This window comes from Phalangium opilio, unplaced genomic scaffold (genome assembly GCF_054372755.1).
Source record: "Phalangium opilio isolate 3A_F unplaced genomic scaffold, DU_Popi_V2 ptg000115l_1, whole genome shotgun sequence".
In the NCBI taxonomy this organism is placed as follows: Eukaryota; Metazoa; Arthropoda; class Arachnida; order Opiliones; family Phalangiidae; genus Phalangium; species Phalangium opilio.
In genome coordinates this window covers 152785-175039 of record NW_028324210.1, presented here as the reverse complement: position 1 = coordinate 175039, position 22255 = coordinate 152785, and the positions used below count along the sequence as shown (strand labels likewise).

Here is a 22255-nt window from a genome sequence, read left to right as displayed (position 1 = left end):
AAAGGTCCACGCGTTCTTGGACGTATTAACCTCGAAGGACTCTTTTTAGACCTGGTAGAACCCTTGGTCACCCCTGTAAGTGTAACGGGATTCCACACGCACGTGGTTCCTTCGTCCAAGGTGTGACGTTTGCCGACTTATTCGTCTTCCTGCGTCCGGAAACGCGACTCTTGGACATTGGTTGGTGGCGTCGGATCTTTCTATTCTATTATATCTAGGCGATAGAGAGATTTTCGGTCAGTTTGGCCGCGCGACAACAATAGACGGAACAAGCTTTCGCGAAATACGTTGGCGACCCTTCCCCATGCACCCCATTTCGTTATATTCTTTTATATCGTCTACTCTTTCAGATTCCTTCCAACTTTCCCCCACCATCTTTTGTATTTTACTCGTAAAGCGGACAACATACGTAAACCTTACGTAACTATAGTTCTTCGCGAATACTATAGAACTATTTTTATCAGAAGTTCATAATATTCTAGCAAATTGAAGTGAACGTGGTTTAATTCCTCGTAAGTTCAGGATAATAGACGAGAAAACTTTCTGACTTCAAGCCTCGTGACGAATGTATCCGTTTTAGGTTAGTTAGTTATTCTTTCTAACGGACCAATTCATCAAAATTTTAATTGACCCAAATCTTACTTTGGTTTAATGTACTTCTATATTTATATACAGTTCAGAGTAAAGGGATGAAATCGAAATCCGGTTGGTTGGTAAGAGAGTGCGGGCATGCGGTGGGGGGTTGGGGATGAAGCTTACCATGGTGGTGGTGGTACAATGGCGCTTGGCCATGGTGGATCTGGTATCGCTTTTCGATATAAAACTTATACGGGGGTTGGTCTATACTCTCTTGGCGTATTTACTATAACTCTTATAAAAAAAGAGTATGTATGGCCCAAGTATAGAAAGGAGAGTATAGTGATAGAGAACCCGCGGCGATGCGGGTAGAAAAGAAAGCGTATCGGAGCAGCGGGTTTGTTCTTTCCCACGCGGTGCATGATGGTGGTGCGGAGTGCCAGCCAATATCCCAAGATTTCTTCGTCTCTCTCTCTCGCTCTTGTCTATTGTTCCTTTAGAAAAGGTTGGGTGGGTGCACCCGCTTAAGGTCTCTTTCTCCGTGTTGGGACAAAGAGAGGCCCAGAGGGGGTTGGCCAAATCCTTTCTCCGTATTCTAGCTCGACAGCAGCCTTTAGGCCTAGCTCTTGACCGATCAATTTGCGGGGAGTTTGGGGAGGGTGTCGCGCCCGACCGAGGCTTAGGTGCGTGGAGGATGGGAGTTGCTCCGGGTGATATAGAACCCCTTTCGACCCCTACCCCTTTACCCTTCTCTCACTCTCTCTCTCTTCCATTGCGCTTTCGCTGTAATTGAACTGATTGCGTTACGAGAGAAAATCTTCAAGCCCTCACTCCTTTTACCGAAAGCCTAAAGTTTCAGGGAGTAAACACGCCAAAAGGAGACCAACCTTTTAGACGGTGATCGAGTTCTAAAAATTTCTTACCGAGTTGGACGAACTGATTAAAGTTCACTAGGGAAACTGGTTTGATTCAGTTCCTCTCAGGTTTGAACCTGTTAAGATTCTGCAGTAAAGATTAGCTTTATGAATAACCCCTATTTCAATTTCAAATTTGTGAAAGGGTTATGCAGGGCCCAATATTATTTAGCGTTTAGTCACAAACCCTTAAAACACCCGGGCAACGCCGGGTAACTTGGCAATAATGAAAAATGGTCTCCCTTTAGTTGTTTGCTCCCTGGGTGCTCTAGAAGATAGTAGATGTAACCCTTTTGAAGGAAACCGAAAGGATTTTCTCGTGGTACGTGTGGTGATGGTGGTGGTGGGGAACCTTGAAGAAGGTGACGTTGGTCTTCGGATAAGACGCTGGGGTCTCTGAAGTTTCCCCCCGAAGGATATCCAATGAACGTCTCAAATTCCGCGTCCGAGCTCTTCACGTATGAATCGAGGGAGGAATATAGAGAGATAAGAGACGTCGAAGAGAGGCGGATGGACCTTCAACCCTAACGCACCATCACCCAACCCCATCTGTATTAAGAGTACCCGCGTTAGAAAGACCAACGTTTCCATAGAAATGGTTATATCACTCTTAGAACCTTGAAGCGTACGCCGTATCGAAGTTTAATTTGATATCAACGTGGCGACGGTGTTATTTAACCATTTCTTCAATAAACCATGACCGGGGAGTTAGTTTATCAGCGTTACGTGGTGCGGGAGCCCCTTTTCGAATGAGAGGGTGCTTTGGCGCCTTTAATAAATCCGGCAGCCGTCTTTCTATTGAAATTCTTCCTTGCCTCTTTCTCCCTCTCTGTCGCTCACTCACTCTTTCTCTCTCACACACTCACTCCTCTCTCGGTTACGAAAGGAAATTTTAATTACGTCTTCGTTAAGCGCTTTTACTCCGATAAAGACGCTCTGTTTACAAGGCGAGAGTTTTCGCGAGAATTAGGCTTAGTTTAAAACCCGATTTTCTCGCGTAATAAACGATCAAGGTGTGTATGTGTATGTGTACTCGCATTTGGCCTATAATGGAGAAAACGTCTTGTCTAGCAAATTCTTCCGCCATTTAGACCCAGCAATATTAACGCGAGATCCCTTTGTACCTGTATAGATATCTTCAATCTCTTACTAACTATTACTAAATCACGTCCAAAATACGTGTAAAACTATCCTCGCAATACGCCAATGGTTTTTGGTCATCTAAAATAACCGTAACGTGTCGAAATGGAATGCGCTAGCTGATTAGCTCCGCGTTGTAGGCCTAATCCAAATGATAAACCGTTAACTTTTGAAATAAGGTCCACTGCAAATATGTCGAAATCACCATAGCAACTCCCGTTAACGTTATAAACAAGTCTGCTCTGCTTTATAAGGGATGGAAACGTAGAATTTTTCCATCCTAGAAGGAAGGGATAAATTTTGTGGCGCCCGTTCTTCTGGCTTTGTCTAGCGGTATAGCTTTCTTTTTTTCTTAGCCCGGTGCTACTCACTGGACTGTAAAAATGACGTAGAAGTAAAAAAAAATAGGGGATCCCGATTATCTTGGCTTCCTTACAAACGATGTTTCGAGGGAATGCATCGTTCCTTTTCTTCCTTAGACATTCTGCCTTAAGGAAACCAATGGGGTTGGAGGGTGGAGGGAGAAGAATAGCTGAATAAACCACGGGCATGCGAAGAAAATTAGGTCTAAAAAAAAACGTGGAATAATAAAAAAAAGAATAAATCTTACGTATAGGAAAATAAAATAGACCTATTCTTTAAACACGTAATATTTAAAAAAGGGGTATGCAGTTATATAAACGCGATATTTTTATTCTTGAGGGAGAATTTATGTCATTGAACTCTGTAATCTAATAGATATTGTAAGAGCTTATTTCATTTCGTGATGGGAAAAATAAAGCGGTTTATGTAAATAATCAAATCAAATTATATTTAACATCGAGATATACCTACGTGTATTACCATGTTTTTTATTTACGCATATAATATTTATAAACAGCTTTCATTTTTTATTTTTTTTTTGTTATACGAAAAATGTTTCTCTTACCCAAGCGCGAAGATATATACTTAAATTCTCTCTTCATTTTTAGTAATATAACGTTTTTTTTTCTACCTTAAATTTTTTCCTTTGATTTCAATTTATTAGAAATCTTAATTTCCTTTTGTTTTTTCGCGCGTTCATTTTCCCTTTAATTTGGTTCACCATAGCGTGAGAGAATAAAGAAGGACCACAATGCATTTCGTCGTCGGGGCCACAGCTGCTGGTTCCGTCCGTTTTTCGCGGTTTTCTTGGTTTTTTCTTTTGGGGGTCTGGATTTTTTTTTTTTTTTTTGGTAGTAATTTTAGTAGATCATTCCGCGGCGGTATGAACGCAAATTGTTTGTTTATTTGTTTGTTTTACTTGCCAGAAATGTCACAAGATTTGGGGGAGAGGGGAAAGGGGTAATATATTTATTTACATATACACACAAAATTTCATTTATGTTTTTTGGGGGTCAAGGGTCAACGTACGTAACGATGTCGTATATAGTTCAAACGTACAAATATTTATTTTGGGGGAGGGGGGAGTTTTCTATCTTTTATAAATGAAGCCATATATTTAACGCTACTTAATAACTTATATTTAAATCGCCGCGTTTAATTGATTAAAGGGCAAGTGTCATGTACCTTTTGGCGCTATATTTCTTTCATTTCATTATATCATCAAAATTTATTTCTTTAAATAAATATTTTTGGCAATTTTAATTCACCTTTTTAGTAGTTTAATCTCAGGTGAATTACGCAGCGTTGTCTCTCTGACGAATTTCTAACAAAATTTCGAAATTAATATCTTTCCTAAAAATACTAATTTAATTTATTCACTTGTCGTTTAATTAATTAACCGTGTTTATAATTATATAATCATTCTATAATTCCTTAATCTATATATTATTTTTTTGTTTTTTTCAATCCATATATAATTATTTTCCTTGGCTTTTCAATTCACTCAACAGCAACATTTTCAATGATTAACCAAACATTTCTTTTCTTTATATCAAACTGGGTGTAAATATCATTTTTTTCTTTTCAATTTAGTTTCATTTTCTTAGTTTTTATTTCCTTTTCGAACGGATTTAGTTACTTTTTTTTTAATTTTTGGTATTTTTTTTTTAATTTCGACACGAGCGAAAATATGATTTCATTTTTGAATGTCTCATGAATTATTTTCAATTCCATTTATTTTTCTTTCTTTTTATTTTTTTTTTGATAAAAAAGCGGAGCTGCAATATATTTTTTTCTTGTTGTACGATCATAAGTGTTAATTACTTTTTCACGGGTGGCCATCTTGTTGGTATTTTCAATGAAAATATGGATAGGGTGGGTCAACGGGTAAAGTATTCGTGGAATTTTTTTTCCCACGGTTCACGATGGATAAATGGTCTAGAAGTAGGCACGCAGGTGGTTCTTTGTCGCCTAATTTCATTACGCGTATTTTAATTTTTCTAAGTTTATTTATGTTAAAAATCAGGAATGGATACAGCTAAAAGGAGTCCCACGTTTTTAGCTGTATATATTCCTGATAAATGGGGTGGTTTATATAATTACCGTATGGCAGGGGCAGCCGATGGGATTGGCTGATTGCTGTATCCGTCATCCAATACCGTTTTCCGGATACATTTGCTTCTTGAACATATCGGCTTCTTCTAAGTGTTCGTGATGTTCCGGATCGTCGCGGAAACCTGCGTATATTTAAAAGAAAAAATAATAATAATTTTTATTTATTAACAGTTATATTTTTGTTGCAATTTTTGTACAACAATATGTTAGGGAAAGCCGCAATTTAGGGCAAACGTTTCCACGTTAATTCAATAGGCGCCTGTAGAAATGTTTAACCAGCGATACAATCGTGGTCACGGAGAAGCTATCTTACAGGGGATTATAATATTTTAACAATACATAAAAATATAAAATGGAATTTAGTGATTTCCAATATCGGTACAAATCTTTCAAATAACATAGAATCGATGTATCGATCACATATTCCGATATCATATCAGTTTGTTGTGATATCGGTATTATTATTATTTAATATTTCAGTTAGAACAAGACTCTGCCTAAGTTACGTGATTTTCGTTATCAGACGTCGCTAACTTTAGCCCGTAAAATGTATTGCGTGTACGAGATAGAATTTATTTTAGATTAAATCGTTTCTTGAAAATTTTACTTTTAAGAAAGCTTTAAGGGAAAATTACCGTCTAATAACTAATGAATTTTCGCTCCATTAAACTTGACTTTGCTTTATTTTAAACTATATATATATATATTATTTAAGTAATGTTCTAGGCGCTATATTCTCTAAAACCGTTTGTTATACTCTCGAGACATTGTCCGTTATAGAAGCGAGCCTGCTTTAATGAAAATTAAACTTTAGCTGGCGGCCCCATATTTTTAACGCTCAAATAATTCTCTCCCGCTCACTCTCTCTCTCTGTTCTACGGGATTTTTCATTCTTTTTGTAAAACAAATGAAGAGCGGCGATAAATGCGAATCTAAAACGTAGCGTTTCCGCTCGGCCGACTCCCTTTTCGGGGCTCCACTCATTTTTCACTTCCTCTTAAAATAATTACGAGTAAATCTTTCCAACCAAAATAATCTTCCGGAATCTCCCTCCCTCCCTCCTTTCTTTCTCTTACTTCCACTTTTCTTTTTTTTTCTTTTACTTTCTTCTCGCTACAATTTGTTCAGCCACGAAAATTCGTTTTTGACGAGCCTAAGGTCGTTTTTAAGAAAACCCTTGATTGGATTTTGATAAGCTTCTATTCCCGCCCATCACGATCCAAAAACGAGATTGAAAATAATCATCAATATCCTCATTTCAGACGGAGCCCGAGTTCACTGTGTGCACGTGGTGGGAGATACTAGCCAACTCGCGCTGCCTCTAGCGGCGCGGCGCTTCTTGGCGCCATCAGGGAAATAACCCAAGAAGGTGACCTCCCTCGACCCCTGTTGCGTATGCTTCTCCGCTGGAATTAACCGAAATAATCTCAAAGGATTTTCCACGAATCAAAGGCAAGTTGTTGTTGAAATTTCTCACTACGAAAAACTAAGTCATTTAAGCTTAGTTCACTCGAATAGCTAAGTCACTCTCCCTCGTTTTCTTTTCTTTTTTCACTTCGACTAATAAATTTCTGAAAACTATAATAAGATGTAAGAGAAATAAAAGTAGAGCTAGCTCTGATTTTGGATTTTAAGAGGTGTAGGTATGGGGGGGGGGTTTCAGGTTATAGTCGGACAAAGGCTAGCAGCGGGGTCACGAGAAGTGAATTATAGAGCGTCATTTTGTTCCCGCCCCTTTCCAGTCCCCGAAACTCCCGGAGTGCACGAATACAGGCTGACCTAAGAGAGAAATTAAGTCTCGCTAATCCCATCAGTCAAATGTCCGCTTGGCCACGCTCTTTGGACACTGGCCAAAATGTCCTTCTAAGACCAGTGTGCTGCCCTCTTTTCCACCCTCACTCCCATCCCTACCCAACTAAACTAATCGACGCCATTTTGTTTCCTTGAAAGTTGAAACTAAGAATATCTTTACGAAACATTTGAAGTTTTTCGACTCGAATTTGCTCCTCAATATTTATTATTTGACTTTAGTTTTTGAATCGAGTGAAGATCCGTTCTCATTTGAATTTAATTAAACTAAATGACGATGGAATATTTTTCCGTTAGCAACCACATCCCTACATTCCTAGGCGGAATTTATAGTTTAAGATTTCCTTTTCCCGAGCCAAAATTAGCATTTTAAGAGCGCATTTTCCTTTTAAAATCGCCCCCACTCCCACCACCACCACCCCCACCCCCATTTCACTATAGCTCTAGATAATTCCTTCTCACGGCGGCCTTAACCACGTGATATGTGTACGAATCGATTCAAGATTCACAAGAATACTAATTTAAGGAGAATGGTGTTTCTGATAAGTCTGCCATAAGTTAAAGGGTACTGTGTTCTTTGGGTCAACCCGAGTTGAAAGCGTCACTTGAACATGGGGATCGGATGACATTTTGCACTCAGTTTGACGCCAAGACCGCAATAACCTTTAATTTACGGCAGACTTATCAGATGTTAATTCGCGAATAGTTGAAGATTCGTGGGAGCGTACGATTGGGGTTTGGGGTGGGGGATGAGTTCGGGGTGGTAATAGCTAGGGAGCGTGGTGTCGGAGAGAAATGAAATTGTTTGGAATGCGAAACTTTACCGCAAATTCTTCTGGCAAAAGGTTCCCTTTCTGTTTCGGATTCCGTAGAAAATAAATTTGGTTCCGAGTGTCGTCTAGCGCCGAGTCGAGGACTTCTAAGCTAGACAAAGGCCTCAGTCAATCATTTTTCTCAATTTACCCAAAAATAAAAACCCCCCGTTGCTCAAAATGTCAAAATTCGACTCGTACTAAAGAAATGTTTTTCAAACTGACATTCCATTTAAAATCTGACCCCCGGAAATAATCTCAATTCTCTCTCTCTAAAAACTCAAACCTAGACATGAAATTCGTAACTCAAAGTAGCCAAGGTATATACCCAAGAATATTATAATGTCGCTTTTATTTACTTTGAGTTACGAATTCCCAATCATAATCTATCGACGCCATAGCGTTAATAAGTAATAATTCAGAGTGTTGTATATAGACGCCTCTTCTCGCGTATTCATATTTAATCTCTACCCACGAAGATATATCTTGTTTAAATAAATTAAAAGCGTAACTAACTCACTTCTCGCGGTCGTCAACCTCCGATTTAGAGGGCCCTGAAAAGAGCCAATAAGAAAAAAAGCCACTATAAATAACTGAAAACTGAAATATGAAGATAACTTTTCATATAGCGAAAATAAATCTTGGGTATATCATTATAAATTAAAGATAATGTTCCGCCCCTCCAAATTCTTTTAAAATCTTTGGAATTTCGGGTTTGATCTAGGAAGCCCAGGATCAATCTACCATCGATCAAGAACAGATTCAAGTTATAATAAGAACATCGGGTCATGCATGGTTTTAGCCTCTGGTACACCATCCTCGCGTATACCTGGTTGAGAAGATTCGTCCGCTAATGTCACGTGTCTAATAGCGTATGGTGTCACGCGTTCTTATTGGCTTGAATCCGTTCTTAATAATGACAAATTTATAGTTAAAGTATATTAGCTTATTTGGGGAATGACAAACCAATCAGAATGGAGAAATTTCTTAGTCAAGTATATTTTCTGGGCGGATGGATACGGTTAGAAAAATATAAGGCGATTAAGTTTGTTTTTCTCTATACTTTTTTCTTTCGTCGGGCATGCTGTCCCAACGCGACTGGTATCGTTAAGGACATTGGTTGGGTCCCATAAATCTTTGACGGGGTAAACACACGCTACATCTACTAGAGAGACTGTGTCTTTGGGGTCCAAAAGGAACGGGAGGGATGGTGGATGGAGGAAAGGGGGGTGAAAGAAGCGCAATCTTTGGTCGTATTTCTCTTACCCGAGAAGCGTCTTCGAATGACCAGAATGATGATGACGGTGACCAGAATGATCCCCAAGACGGCGATCCCGCCCGCCACGCAAGCAACGATGATTAGATTCTCTTCCTGCAGGAACAGTTGAACCCATCCTGCTGGCGCTATCCCAACAACACAAACACACACACAAAAAAGAGAAAGTTACCACCAAAAAATTCAGGAGGAAAGAAAGAACCTAGCTAAAGATGTTGATACAGGGTGTTCCATAAAGGTACTAGCGTAATTATAGGACCCTGAACTCCAGTGGCATGGTCCTATGAGGAATGAATTTTAAACTTCCCTAAAAAACTCCAATGTTCATAATTGATGTTATGGGGTGACTCTTGTGGGGGGCAAAATCGGTCATAGAAGTAAAGAACATTTTCCCACTGTATTTCGGGGCGACCACCATTTTTGTAACACCCTGTATAGAAACTTGGAGCGCAAAGTATTTTTAGAACAAGCCGCACGATAATGAATATAATGGTTTTTGGAAATTAGAGGTGTATATTGTAGCCCTGGTGGTTAGAGTATAATGATAGTAGTTACGGATGAAGGACAGTGTGTAAATAATAAATATTCATTTATGGTTTGACAACAAAGCGTATAAGGGAATCTCCCGAAAGGACTCGGTTAATCTAATTGATTAATCAACTTTCCTGAGAAGCTTGTAAAGCCGTATAATCTCCATTGTGTGTCACGCCCCTCCCTCCACCTCCACCCTCTTATTCAATTCAGCTTCATGCGGCTCGAGTAATTAAGGAACCTCGAAGCTATAGTCTCAATAATAATATCTTGAGTCTCATTTTGAAAATCTTGCTAAATTATTCATATCATTTAGTTTAGTCTGACAGTTTAATTTCGCTAAAATTATTCCGTAATTAAATTATCGAAAGATTTATTTTGAATGGCAGCGTCTATAACTACCGGTTAATTTGATTATTGATTACGTTCAACAGTTATCAGAACTTAGAATATTGTTAAAGGTCTTATTACGTATACCCAAGACGAACTCTGATCCCTTATAACTCCGCAACACTAAAAATGAGTATTATTCAATAACTGAACTTCAAATTTCCCGAAATTACATTAAAAACAACTAAATATTTACTCGGTTTTTCAAAAAGAAATTGCGTTCCAGCTTTGAATAAATTATATCATTTACTTCGGATAATGGACGTTTAAAATAATTACGAGTAAATTCTAAATTGGGCTTCTTTGTAAACCAATTACTAAATTAGATTCTAACTAAACATAATTAATTATTTCTTAACTTAAGCGTGCCTTCTTACGCGGTATTTAGCTTTAGGCAGAATTAAAATTAAATAAAAGATAAACTTAACCTATATTATCTCAAGAATTTTAATTCACAAACGAGTACGTCATTTTAAATAATTAAATTGTCGTCTGCTAGAATAGTCATAAGAGTATACAGCGTCGTCTGGTAAATCCCGGTGTTAAATGATTGAAAATGGTGTAGGAAGTAGCCGCGCGTTGTCTCTTTGATAAAACCCTTAGGTTAATACGCGAGGAAGTGTCCTAACAAATCGAAACGGAATAGAATTAATTCAATTCCGGATTTAAGCTTCGAGTTAGGCCGGGATATAAATGAGATAAGCGACGTGGTAGCGGCAGCCTGCCTCTAAACTGTCACCCATTCGAAGCTGAAATCCCAGCCCCGGACACTTTAAGCCGCTAAAAGGTTTACGTATGGCCCAACTAAAATCGGATAAACGGGATTACCTCCTAGAACGAGTAAAATGGATGAAACCATCGGGTTTTAGCATCGCCTGATCACAGAAGCTCAAAATATAACCTAACAGGCCACCTCCCACCATACATGTGTCTCGCTTTCTAGGCTAGTAACAGTTACGCGAAAAACTACTCGTGGGACATGAATTTTAGGAAAAAGCGATGTGTGTTTCCCACCTATCTCTTTCTAAATGTTAAGCTTAATTGTTAATGACTTCTCGATAACTTACATGGTAATGGAGCCAACTCGAGTTCGCAGGAATCCGAGTTTCCAATGGCGTTGACGGCGACGCAAGCGTATTTTCCGTACATATCAGGTGTGTCAGCTGGTAAGGAGTACGTGCTAGAAGAACCCTCGCTGGAGAAGGAGACGGCCACCACTTCTTGGAGGACGCTGTTATTCCGATACCACACGAATCTCGAGACGCCCGGATTGCCTTTCGCCGAACACGTAAGCATCACGTTTCCTTTTTGGTCAAAGTCCCGCCATAAGTAACATTCTGGTCGATCTGAAACGAACCGAGACAACAAAGGTATTATTATAACGTCTTCCGTCCTATATCAAATTCTACTGGTTTCCAACTAAAGAATTAACAAATCATTATTCAAATATCAGGCGAGTACTGTACAAGTAAACAACCTCGAATTAAAATTTCACTTAATTTTGCATAAAATCAATTGGATGTTTTTATTTTAACTCGGGGTGAACGTAAGGGTTAATGGACCTGTGGAAAATTGACGAAATGGCGGGGCCCGGGCCCCTTATAGCTAAAGATGTGAAATTACTGGTAAGTTACGGATGTTAAATTACCGACTCTCTCTGCTGGCCTTTCTTTAACTGACATACTTCGGATAAAACGAAACGGGTTGAGGTAGTAAAATTTTTTGGGTGGAAGAGATTTAGCATGAGGGTATTGGTCCGCCTGTCTCCCTAAGTGCGATGCCGCAAAACCGTAAAGGATGATGAGGGGTGGGTAGGAAAGAAGCTCGATTTGCTCGGCTGAATATTTCTCCTCTAGTTTTCTGTTACGAATAAATAAGCTCTGAATAGCTGATAAGCAGTAAGAAGATACTCCCGGTGGAGAACTAGCTTCTCCAAAGCGCGCACGCACTCTCTCTCTCTCTTTCTCTCAAATTGACCCTCTTTTTTTATCCCATGTCAACTAGCTATCGTATTCCCAGAGTGTATGTGCCTTATTTCCATCTCTTTCAAGCGATACGTGTACTTGTACGCGTACTCCTACGAGTAATCCTATTAAAGAAATCTTTTAAAAACTGACAGAACCTGTCCCGTAAAATTAACTTCAAATCCGCTTTTTCGTATTAAATTAATAATGGAACCCATTGACGTCAGCGCGTAATAAATTAAAAACAAAATCAATGTTTTGGCAGCCCATATCACCCATTCAACTCAGTTTGACCCAAGAACGCGGCACCCTTTAATATATGGCGAGCTTACCAGAAACACCCTGTACAGGCGCGTATATTTTTTATTTGAAATTATGAAACTTGCCGGGTGATGAAATATTAAGCAACCGCAGGCGATTCTTTGAAAATTCCAATATATTTAAGGAATTTTAGCGTGAATTTTACCCAGGCAAGGTAAATATAGATATACAGGGTGTTGCGTACAAGCGTGGTGCGAGGTTTCTATGAGAAATCAATTTCTAGTCGAAAATATATTGAATATATCGCAAACTGCATGCCTTTGAAGAAGAGAATGTATAACGCGTAATATTGTATACCCGGAAGGCTTTTTCAAATTTAATTAAAATCGTAAATTACGTAGGGATCCTTCCAATAAGCGAGGATCCCATTTTACACGTCACTTAGCTTAACGACTCTTTAGGAATGATTCCTATACTATTTTTAATATTGAATATTAATATCGTAGATTCAGTTCCCAATATACCTTCATTCTCGATCAACAATCTTCGTACACGCGCGAGGGGCTACTCACTCAATCATTTAATTATATAAAATCACGAGTTAAAGACGAGAAAAATTAAGGTTATAATTCAAATTGTTAATTGCACTTTCATGGAAATTAATTTAGAGACGCTAATTATTTAAGAATCTTAGTTAGTAGTCCATGCAGCGCAAAAGCTTAAACGAGGAAATATTTAGTAAATTTATCTGCAGCTCCGACTCCTTTTCTAAAATCTCTCTGTACGATATGGAGGAGGTAAACCTTGGGGTAGATGGAGGGACATTAATCGCTTTAGGGAACGAGTTTTTAAACAGCGAAAGCTCGCTTTAATTAACTCGAAAACGATTTTGAGCAGAAAGCTTTGGAGGAACCGTATACTACCTAGCTAGCTATAGCCTGCAGGGGGAAAAGCAAAGGCCTCCCCAAAATTCGCCGTCATAGCGCGAAAACTAATTTTGTTAACAACCCATTTAGCTAGGACCCCAAAACTCCCAGAATTTATAAAGGCCCTCTTCTAATATACTGGGACAATTTGTTTTCGCCATCATAAGGTGGGGGGGGGTGAAGGGTCAACACAGGCCGCTCCGAAACCCCCAACACCCCACCATACCACCACCGTCGTCCTCGGAGGCTTAAGCCCCCCTAGAACGGGATTATATAATACGAAATACCTTATGGTCCGATGGCATTCGAAAAGTGCACCCCGGCTATACTCTGTACAGGCCCTGGGAATTTAGTAGGTGACTGATTGTGTCAAAGATTATTAAGTAATTGCTTCGTTATCAGCGTTATATAAGATTTATTACTTGATTTACTTTTAATTCGAAAAAGTGTTTTATAATTGAAGAGTAAATAATAATAATGTAACCCACGAACTTTTCAGGGCTTACAAATATTTGGTACGCCGTGAATTCGCGTTACTAGATCGGCGTTGGAGCTAGAGATTTCATTGGGTGCAACGTCATAGGTAAATAATATCCCTCCCTGATAAGTTATAACAGATATATTGTTTTTGGGAATTCACTATTCTCTAACCCTAAAGTTTTATTAACAACTTTGGGACGGTAGAACTCACGTTCTATAAGAGATACATGGAATTCCTTTGAGTATGTTATAGTCCTATTTCTCACCTTTCTAACGATACTAAATACATGGGGCTACAACAATCAAGGAAAGAGTAATTAAGCAAATTAGTTAAAAATATTTCCACTATCTTCATCGTGTAACTTCTTGGAAATTGTTATATACTTATGAAGGATAGGGAGAGGTATATTTCTGTTTGGTATACAACAAGGTTTTAAGAGAATTGTCGTCGTTAATTCACTGTGAGAGCGTGGACCGAGCACGATAAATTGATTTGAAAAACAACTAATACTAAAGCTATACAGGGTGTTTCTGAAAAGTCCATCACAAATTAAGGGGCGTGTTTATGGGACCAAACTGAGCGGAAAGTACCAAAGAACATGGGGTGTACAACATTTTGTTACGGAGATATGGCCTTCCAAACATTCGCCCCTAAAACAAGGAAATATCCAAAAATGAGGAGTAACACTTAAGACCGACTAACCAGCTTGTTTAAAATTACTAGACAATTTCAATAGCCTTTAATCGAACAATTGATTTCTACCTTTACTAATCAGAAGCGTATAAATGAGTAGAAGTATGCCTACGGTGGTAATGTAAAATTAATCCCAAGTGACATGATGTTTCAAGATCTTCCCAGCACCAAGTAAAATGGTTCTGATTGAAGGGACTTTTATTAGCACAGCGTAAACAACGTTATTTTCAGGAATTAGTCCAAATGTCCACGGGCGGCATTACAAAAACGAGGCAGTCTTTCGAATGATACTTGGACATGTTGGAAGATCCCTGGCTTGTTCCTGTTATCTCAAACCGTAAAAAGCTACGCAAATCTTCATCATCACGGACAACACTCTTGTACGTTAGGTATGACCTTGAGAAAACCTAAAAGGACATCTCGAATGTATTTGAAAAACCCATCTCCAATTAAGGGGCGTGTTGTTTGTTTCCAACAGAGTAAACTCGCCCAGAGAACAATTACAATGCAGAGCCACGTTTCGGCGTTAATGGCCCACAAAGGTGGTCCCAAACAAAAGAACAAACTTTAATTTGTTTCGTTCAGTAAGTATTTCATGTGTCATAGATAAAACGCCATGATTAATGCACAAAGAAAATGTTATTGACAAGTTTTCGGACCGCGATGCTGAAATGTGGTGGTGCACCATCGTGCATGAACCACATTCTGTTTATTAAACCTAAGGGTACGTCTTCGAGTAGTTCTGGTAAATCGTCCCGTAAGAACTACAAGTAAGCCACACCGTTTAACCTGGGCTCTAGGAAATATGGCCCAATTAAATTGTCACCCACAATACTACACCACACGTTTAAGCTGAATTGTACTTTGTGAATTCTAACGCAAGTTGCGTGTGGTTTTTTCTTAATCAGCAAACCAATTGGCGGCTGCTTGTTTTTGGATCGTCCTCGAAAATAGTGAGAACTTCGCCTATTCTTAAAAAACAGAGCACTAAAACAGAGCACTATGTTTTTTAAGAAAGGAATAAAAGAGGTTTCACGTACATGTGTTTGTTTTATTAAACTCATAATTCAACGAAGTCTGTTACAATGCCTTTCTTCACAAATGCCGAATATGCGGATATGCACCTAATGTATGGACTAGCCGAGGGGAATGCCGCTGCAGCTGTACGCTTGTATCAGGAAAGATTTCCGCAGAGGCGACTACCAAATCGACTGACGTTCGAGGCTGTGGACAGACGTTTGAGGCAAGATGGACGAATCCAACCGGCTGGACCTCAACCTAGAGCGAGAGCCATCCCAGAGGCCGTAGAAGACGAAGTTCTCACCATTTTCGAGGACGAGCCTGAATCAAGTACCCGCCAAGTTGGTCGCCGATTAGGCGTAAACCACACGCTCGTGTGGAAAATCCTCAGAAGCCACCGGTTTCATCCTTTCCATGTTCAAAAAGTTCAAGGTTTGAATCCAGCGGACTACCCACGACGCACGGCGTTTTGTCAGTGGTTTCTGGCTAAAGTAAACGATATCGATTTCCCACGGGATTTGTTGGTTACTGACGAAGCTAACTTTTCACGGGATGGTATTATTAACTTACATAATAAACATCAATGGTCCCAGCTAAACCCCCACGCAACTTGCGTTAGAAGTCACCAAGTACAATTCAGTTTAAACGTGTGGTGTGGTATTGTGGGTGACAATTTAATTGGGCCAAATTTCCTAGAGCCCAGGTTAAACGGTGTGGCTTACTTGCAGTTCTTACGGGACGATTTACCGGAACTACTCGAAGACGTACCCTTAGGTTTGGTAAACAGAATGTGGTTCATGCACGATGGTGCACCACCACATTTCAGCATCGCGGTCCGAAATTATCTTAACGCGACCTTCCCTTTGCGGTGGTTAGGTCGACGTGGACCTGTGGAGTGGCCTGCTCGATCACCCGATCTGAACCCTTGTGATTTCTTTCTTTGGGGCCACCTGAAAGACTTAGTTTATCAGACTGAAGTGCCCGATGTTGAAGAGCTACGTCGACGAATAATTCACGGCTGTCAAACAATTCGCGAAACTCCAGGCATTTTTCAACGTGTAAGGGAATCATTTGTAAGACGTGCTAATGTGTGCCTTAACGCGGGTGGTGAACACTTTGAACAATTTTTGTAACTAGTTGCAATTAAATGTTAAAACTTGTCAATAAATTCATTTTCTTCGTGCATTAATCATGGCGTTTTATCTATGACACATGAAACACTTACTGAACGAAACAAATTAAAGTTTGTTCTTGTTTTTGGGACCACCTTTGTGGGCCATTAACGCCGAAACGTGGCTCTGCATTGTAATTGTTCTCTGGGCGAGTTTACTCTGTTGGAAACAAACAACACGCCCCTTAATTGGAGATGGGTTTTTCAAATACATTCGAGATGTCCTTTTAGGTTTTCTCAAGGTCATACCTAACGTACAAGAGTGTTGTCCGTGATGATGAAGATTTGCGTAGCTTTTTACGGTTTGAGATAACAGGAACAAGCCAGGGATCTTCCAACATGTCCAAGTATCATTCGAAAGACTGCCTCGTTTTTGTAATGCCGCCCGTGGACATTTGGACTAATTCCTGAAAATAACGTTGTTTACGCTGTGCTAATAAAAGTCCCTTCAATCAGAACCATTTTACTTGGTGCTGGGAAGATCTTGAAACATCATGTCACTTGGGATTAATTTTACATTACCACCGTAGGCATACTTCTACTCATTTATACGCTTCTGATTAGTAAAGGTAGAAATCAATTGTTCGATTAAAGGCTATTGAAATTGTCTAGTAATTTTAAACAAGCTGGTTAGTCGGTCTTAAGTGTTACTCCTCATTTTTGGATATTTCCTTGTTTTAGGGGCGAATGTTTGGAAGGCCATATCTCCGTAACAAAATGTTGTACACCCCATGTTCTTTGGTACTTTCCGCTCAGTTTGGTCCCATAAACACGCCCCTTAATTTGTGATGGACTTTTCAGAAACACCCTGTATAGTTAGGCTTAGCATTTTGGGGCCTGGCTTCCTTTTGGCGAATAGGCATTACGCTGTCACTTTTGATAAAATAGAGCGATTAGGAGCGGGGCCGGCCCGCGTGCCCGTTTCCAAAGCGAACTTAACCCTCGCTTGCTAGACGGGATAAATCAAGCCCGTGCTGGAGAAAGGCCCAAACTAAAGGTTAATTTCATTGCTAAACGCCGATGCCTGCATGGCTGTTTGGCTAATAACGATTTGCAGCCTTGAACGGAAATCCGAAACCGAAAATTCAATTCGTAATTTCGATTCGCCGCTTTTAAAGCCCATGCATTTTCGATGAACGCTTTAATGAATGTCGCTCGCGTAATTATAGACCAATATGAATATTTGCGAATCGAAAATGCATGCGTGGTCTTCTCGGTTTACGTTTAATCGCGGTGTTTCGTAAGTGAACCAAAATTAAAAGACGTGAAATGAAAATGGCCGAGTGTTTTCCAGCTAGAACATTCCTGACCATGCAGCCAGCCACCGACTTTGTTTACCCGACGTTTTGGGTATTATTTTATTTACTCTCGATGTATTTCTAACAAGTGAACAAATATGGCGATGTTATTATAATAATAATACTTTGTAGGCCTAGAAATCGATGCCGTTTTGAGTTTGTCGCGCGGATTGCCATAACACTCTGCATTAAGAATATTATGTTATTTCGCGTGTAGCGAGAGCTCTAGCTGGGATTCCCGGGATTCTATTTTCCATTAAGCGACTCATTATTTAGTACAGCGAGCTATTAGATCGCTACCCGAATAAAATAAACATACTTTCCAATCCCCGCTCGTTCCCTAGTTTCTGTTAATGAGAGCAGCGTCGAGATTCATCACGTACCGAGGTAGAAGGGTCAATTTTATGTACTCGCCGCCGCGTAGACCCATACACGGAAAATGAGCCAACACCCCTAGGCTTAAAAAACACACGCCATATATACTCACTCTCCCTCCCGACTTGTTGATTCCTGCAGTCAGCTATTTCGTAGCGACGCTATTCATTTCGAATTCAGATTGGCGTTAGGGACAAAGTTTGTTGAATATTTTACGAGGATCACTCATTAGCGAAAGAGAAAGACCGAAGCGGAGGGGGAAGAGGAAGGCATAAAGGAACCATTAAAAGTTAACGCGTTTTGTCACGATCATTTTGCCACGGAATCAATTGATCTTTTATTCAAGTCAATATAAAAGCCGCCCTGTTCTCCCTAACGACAAATCACGTCGATCAATTTTATTTTATGAAAAATTCAAAGCAATTAGGCTTAATTTTTCTATTAGTTTCCAATAGCTTATACAGAATTGGTCTTATTTGCCCTATTTTTTTAACTCGAGATTAGAAAGGAAAATCGAAGGAGTAGGAAGGCCTATACTCACGTAGGACGGTTAGGTCGAGGTCAGCCTGGGCTCTTCCGTGTCGGTTAGAAACGACGCAGGTGTAACGTCCACCCATGTCCCTGGAGACGGACGAGTTGAAGGACAAGACGGGTCCCGAATGAACTAGTCGTTCCCCCAAGAGCCAATGAAAATCTCCTCCCGGGTTGGCCGAAGCTGAGCAACGAAGGTTTTCGACTATCTCGCCTTCCACCAACTCGATCTTGACCGCCGATAATTGGACATCTTCCGGTGGATCTATAAGGAAAGTATTTTAAATTGCTTTTCATCTCTGTCCTCGAAAACATTTTTTATCAATTTACAAAAAAATAATCACTTAGTTTTGCCACAAAAGGTTTAACTTCAAAAAGTTTTAGAAGTGAGACGCGTCAAAATTCTGCAATATCCGTGACATTCTCTCTGTCCGACTTAACTTGTTTGGACTGGTAATACTCGAAAGCGTTCGTATCCCGCGGCCACGCCAAAGATTTAATATAAAAACACGTAACAGACGATTTCTACAGTACACGTTCCAATAAGGAAGTGTCATATCCCCATCCAAAAACCATTTCCTTCTTTTATGACAGACTTATCAAAAACACCCTGTATATTCCTCATTGTATACAGGGCGTTTGTCAATTTTAACGTATAGTTGAGCTGTTTTTTTAAAAGAATCTTTTCTTCTTACACGAGATTTAGGTAACATTGCGTTTTGAAGACGTAACTACATAGGCCATCTCTCTCTCTCTCTCTCTCTCTCTCTCTCTCGAAATGGTCGATCCGGACTTTGGAAAACGCTTTCCCTTTTTGGACGTCCGTTTATTTTCTTAAAACGGAAAGAAACAACGTGGGAAGTGAAAATCGATGAATTTGATTTTTATTCTCGGATCGTTTCTATTCAGGAAGCGATAACCGAAGGGCGTATGGATATACTAAACAAAATTGAAGAAGGCGAGCGCGGGCGCCCTTAAGGAAAAACGAGCCACGCTCCAGATTACTCCCAAATTCAATTACATATTGGTGAACGCGTCTTCCAGCTTTAAATTTTCCCGCGGCCAAAAACTCTATCTCATTTAATATAAAAATGTCGGGGGGGGGGGAAGATTAGGATGATACGAACTGAATTATCCACGACGACGAAAAACAACAACTAAATATTAATATAGATTATAATACAGTCTTTGAATCGAAACTACATTTCTATATAGGAATTAAGTTTAGTTCTACCAGATTATATTAAACCGATATGTTCTCTTTCTACGCGAGTTCGTGACTTTCCTTTGGAGGAAAATGCACCGACCAATTCTATTTTGTTTAAAAAAAGTGTTCATACGGGTTTTTCCCGCAACTTTAAAACGAAAGTAGGAAAGCGATGGTGAAGTCACGTCCGATGGCGAGCTAGCGAATCTAAATATACCGCGTCGAATTTGTAATTGTCGTGAACGGGAGAACCCGCCATTCTCGGGGACAAAAGAGACGAGGCCGGGAAATCATTTCCGGAACGTGTTGAAAGGCACGAGTCAACGACGTAGAGTACGTAGTACTCCCAAAGGAAGAGCGTGAGTACCCGGAATAAGGAAAAAGACGAGAGCCCACAGAGAGAGATCGGGATGGGGGCTTTAACCTTTTTAACTTATCTTCCTTATTCCAATTCAAATTAATTTTCTCACTGCATACCGAATTTAAAAAGGAATCGAAAAGAATTCTCCGTAATGTTCAGGCTTTAAGACCGTTTTCAAACAAATTAGGCTTAACAATCTCCCGCCTTCAATTTTTGACAGTAATAACCTTTTAAATTGGTCTATTGAAGATCCCTGCCGTTTGGTTTGTCGTCAAAAGCGCGACCCCTATAGTTGGTAGAAAGGAGAGCGAGTAATTAGGTTTGCACTCACATTCGATGGTGAAGAGTGTCGAGCTAGAGACTCCGGGACCCACTCCGTTTCCAGTGCTCTTGCAAGTGAAGACGCTGTTGTGGAAACTTTGGCTCGGCGACAAGGCCATACTCCAAGTTAACGTCGACAGCACCGAGCGGAACAAATTCGCTTCCGGATCTTCCGCTACTAATTGGTCGCTCGACGAGAACGCTTTCGATTCGACCAGGCTTTCGTTATTCCGGTACCATTGCACGTCGCACGGAGGCTCGCACTCGACTCGACAACTCAAACTGACCGACGTGGCATTCCTCAAGGCCCCTCCGCGCTCCGGCAGACCCAATATCAAACTGGGAGAAGCTGTACAGTCACCGAAAAAAGAGAAAGAGAAGAAAGTCCCCCACCAACAAATATATTAAGCCTCGTTCAGACCAAGTTTGCGTTCCCTTGGTGCCCATTCAATTCAGTAAAGTTTTAAAGGAACTCGAAATTAATTTTATTCGAACGCGCCTTGAACGATAATTAATTTGCGAGGCGGCGGCCATTTTTATAAGGATTCATTTTTCAGAACCCAAAACATGTTGCGAAACTTAACCGTAAGAAAGAGTGATAGAAAATATTGTGTTTTTTCTTCTTCTTACCCTTGGCTGTTAGAGTGAAGAATCCTTTGGGTCCGGCTGCCACATCATTAACCGCGGCGCACGTGTAATTGCCTTGGCTGGAGACGGTGACCGGGTCGATGGCGAGGGACTCGAAAGAGCTGTTGGCCAGAGGGGCGTCCCCGTGCTCCCACCGGAAATGGCTGGGGTAAGGGAAACCGGCCTCTTCCACTAAACAACGCAAGGTAGCGCTTTTTCCTTTCATGGCTTCGCTCTCTAACTGCCGGATGATTGCCGGACCCGGGGGATCTGTAGCCGCGCCGCCGTAAAGAGAACAAAAATAATAACCCATATAGAAAAAGAACGTCATAGACATCTATTTAAAAAAGAATTTCTTCCATCAACTGGGCCTCCCCGAATATTATACAAGAACCCTCTCAAAAAAAACTATACGGAGTGTTTGTAGAAAAAACTGAGCGAAGATAAAACCCTGACTAGTCAAACTCAAAATTTAAAAAAAAAATAATAATAATTTTGCGTTTCTTAAGTCTGTTTGTACGACGAAGTGAAGGAAAGCATCGTGAGTGATATAGCAGCGGGGAAAAGGAGCAATTTTGAAAGGCTAATCAGCGGAGCGTGTTTGAAAAGTGTCCCCTTATTGATTCATTTACTTTTCTAATTTGACTCCATTCCTTTTACATCTCTCTCTCTCTCCCCTTCACCCTCTTAGTTCAAATTAGACTGCACCACTGTTCGAATTCCAGATGATTCTTTTACCCAGCAACCCTCACCCCTCTGTCTTTGCGAATCGATATCCAGTCTTGGATTAACTAAGCGAAGGATTTGAATCGCTACGCGTGCGTCTTCTTGCGCTACGGGGATGAAAAAATAAGCCCAATTCTTAACGTGATTCGATCCGAATTGAATAGTCCTAGGAATAGTTCTAGGTAAAGTTGACACGCGTCTCGTGGGAGTCGAAGCGACGTTTCTTTCGTACAATATTAATCGATCAATTGGTGAATTTTCCCTTCGCGCCTCCAGAATACGCGGGCTTCGGAGAGAGACGACGTGATGCGAGGGAGAAAACGAGGCACACCGAGTAATTTGATTAATTAGAACCCTATCGGAGTGT

The 22255-nt window shown here is 40.2% G+C and overlaps 1 protein-coding gene across 6 annotated transcripts in view; it reads right to left on the bottom strand.

The window, feature by feature from the left end:
• Positions 1 to 3630: 3630 nt before the first annotated feature.
• The window catches only part of LOC149623043 (B-cell receptor CD22-like), a 65153-nt gene continuing 46528 nt past the window's right edge, over positions 3631 to 22255 (bottom strand). Inside the window, exons 7-15 of one of the 6 annotated variants that reach the window (XM_089853485.1) lie at positions 21166 to 21432; positions 20546 to 20884; positions 18657 to 18911; positions 10994 to 11272; positions 8996 to 9133; positions 8250 to 8283; positions 7742 to 7836; positions 5097 to 5230; positions 3631 to 4964 (exon numbers count right to left, since the gene is read on the bottom strand). In XM_089853485.1, coding sequence (XP_089709611.1) covers positions 5142 to 5230; positions 7742 to 7836; positions 8250 to 8283; positions 8996 to 9133; positions 10994 to 11272; positions 18657 to 18911; positions 20546 to 20884; positions 21166 to 21432 — 1496 coding nt within the window. In that variant the 3' untranslated portion in view covers positions 3631 to 4964; positions 5097 to 5141. Of the gene's footprint in view, positions 4965 to 5095; positions 5231 to 7515; positions 7837 to 8245; positions 8284 to 8995; positions 9134 to 10993; positions 11273 to 18656; positions 18912 to 20545; positions 20885 to 21165; positions 21433 to 22255 lie in introns of those variants that run through there. The other 5 variants (XM_089853483.1, XM_089853486.1, XM_089853487.1 and 2 more) reach the window with 5 other exon arrangements.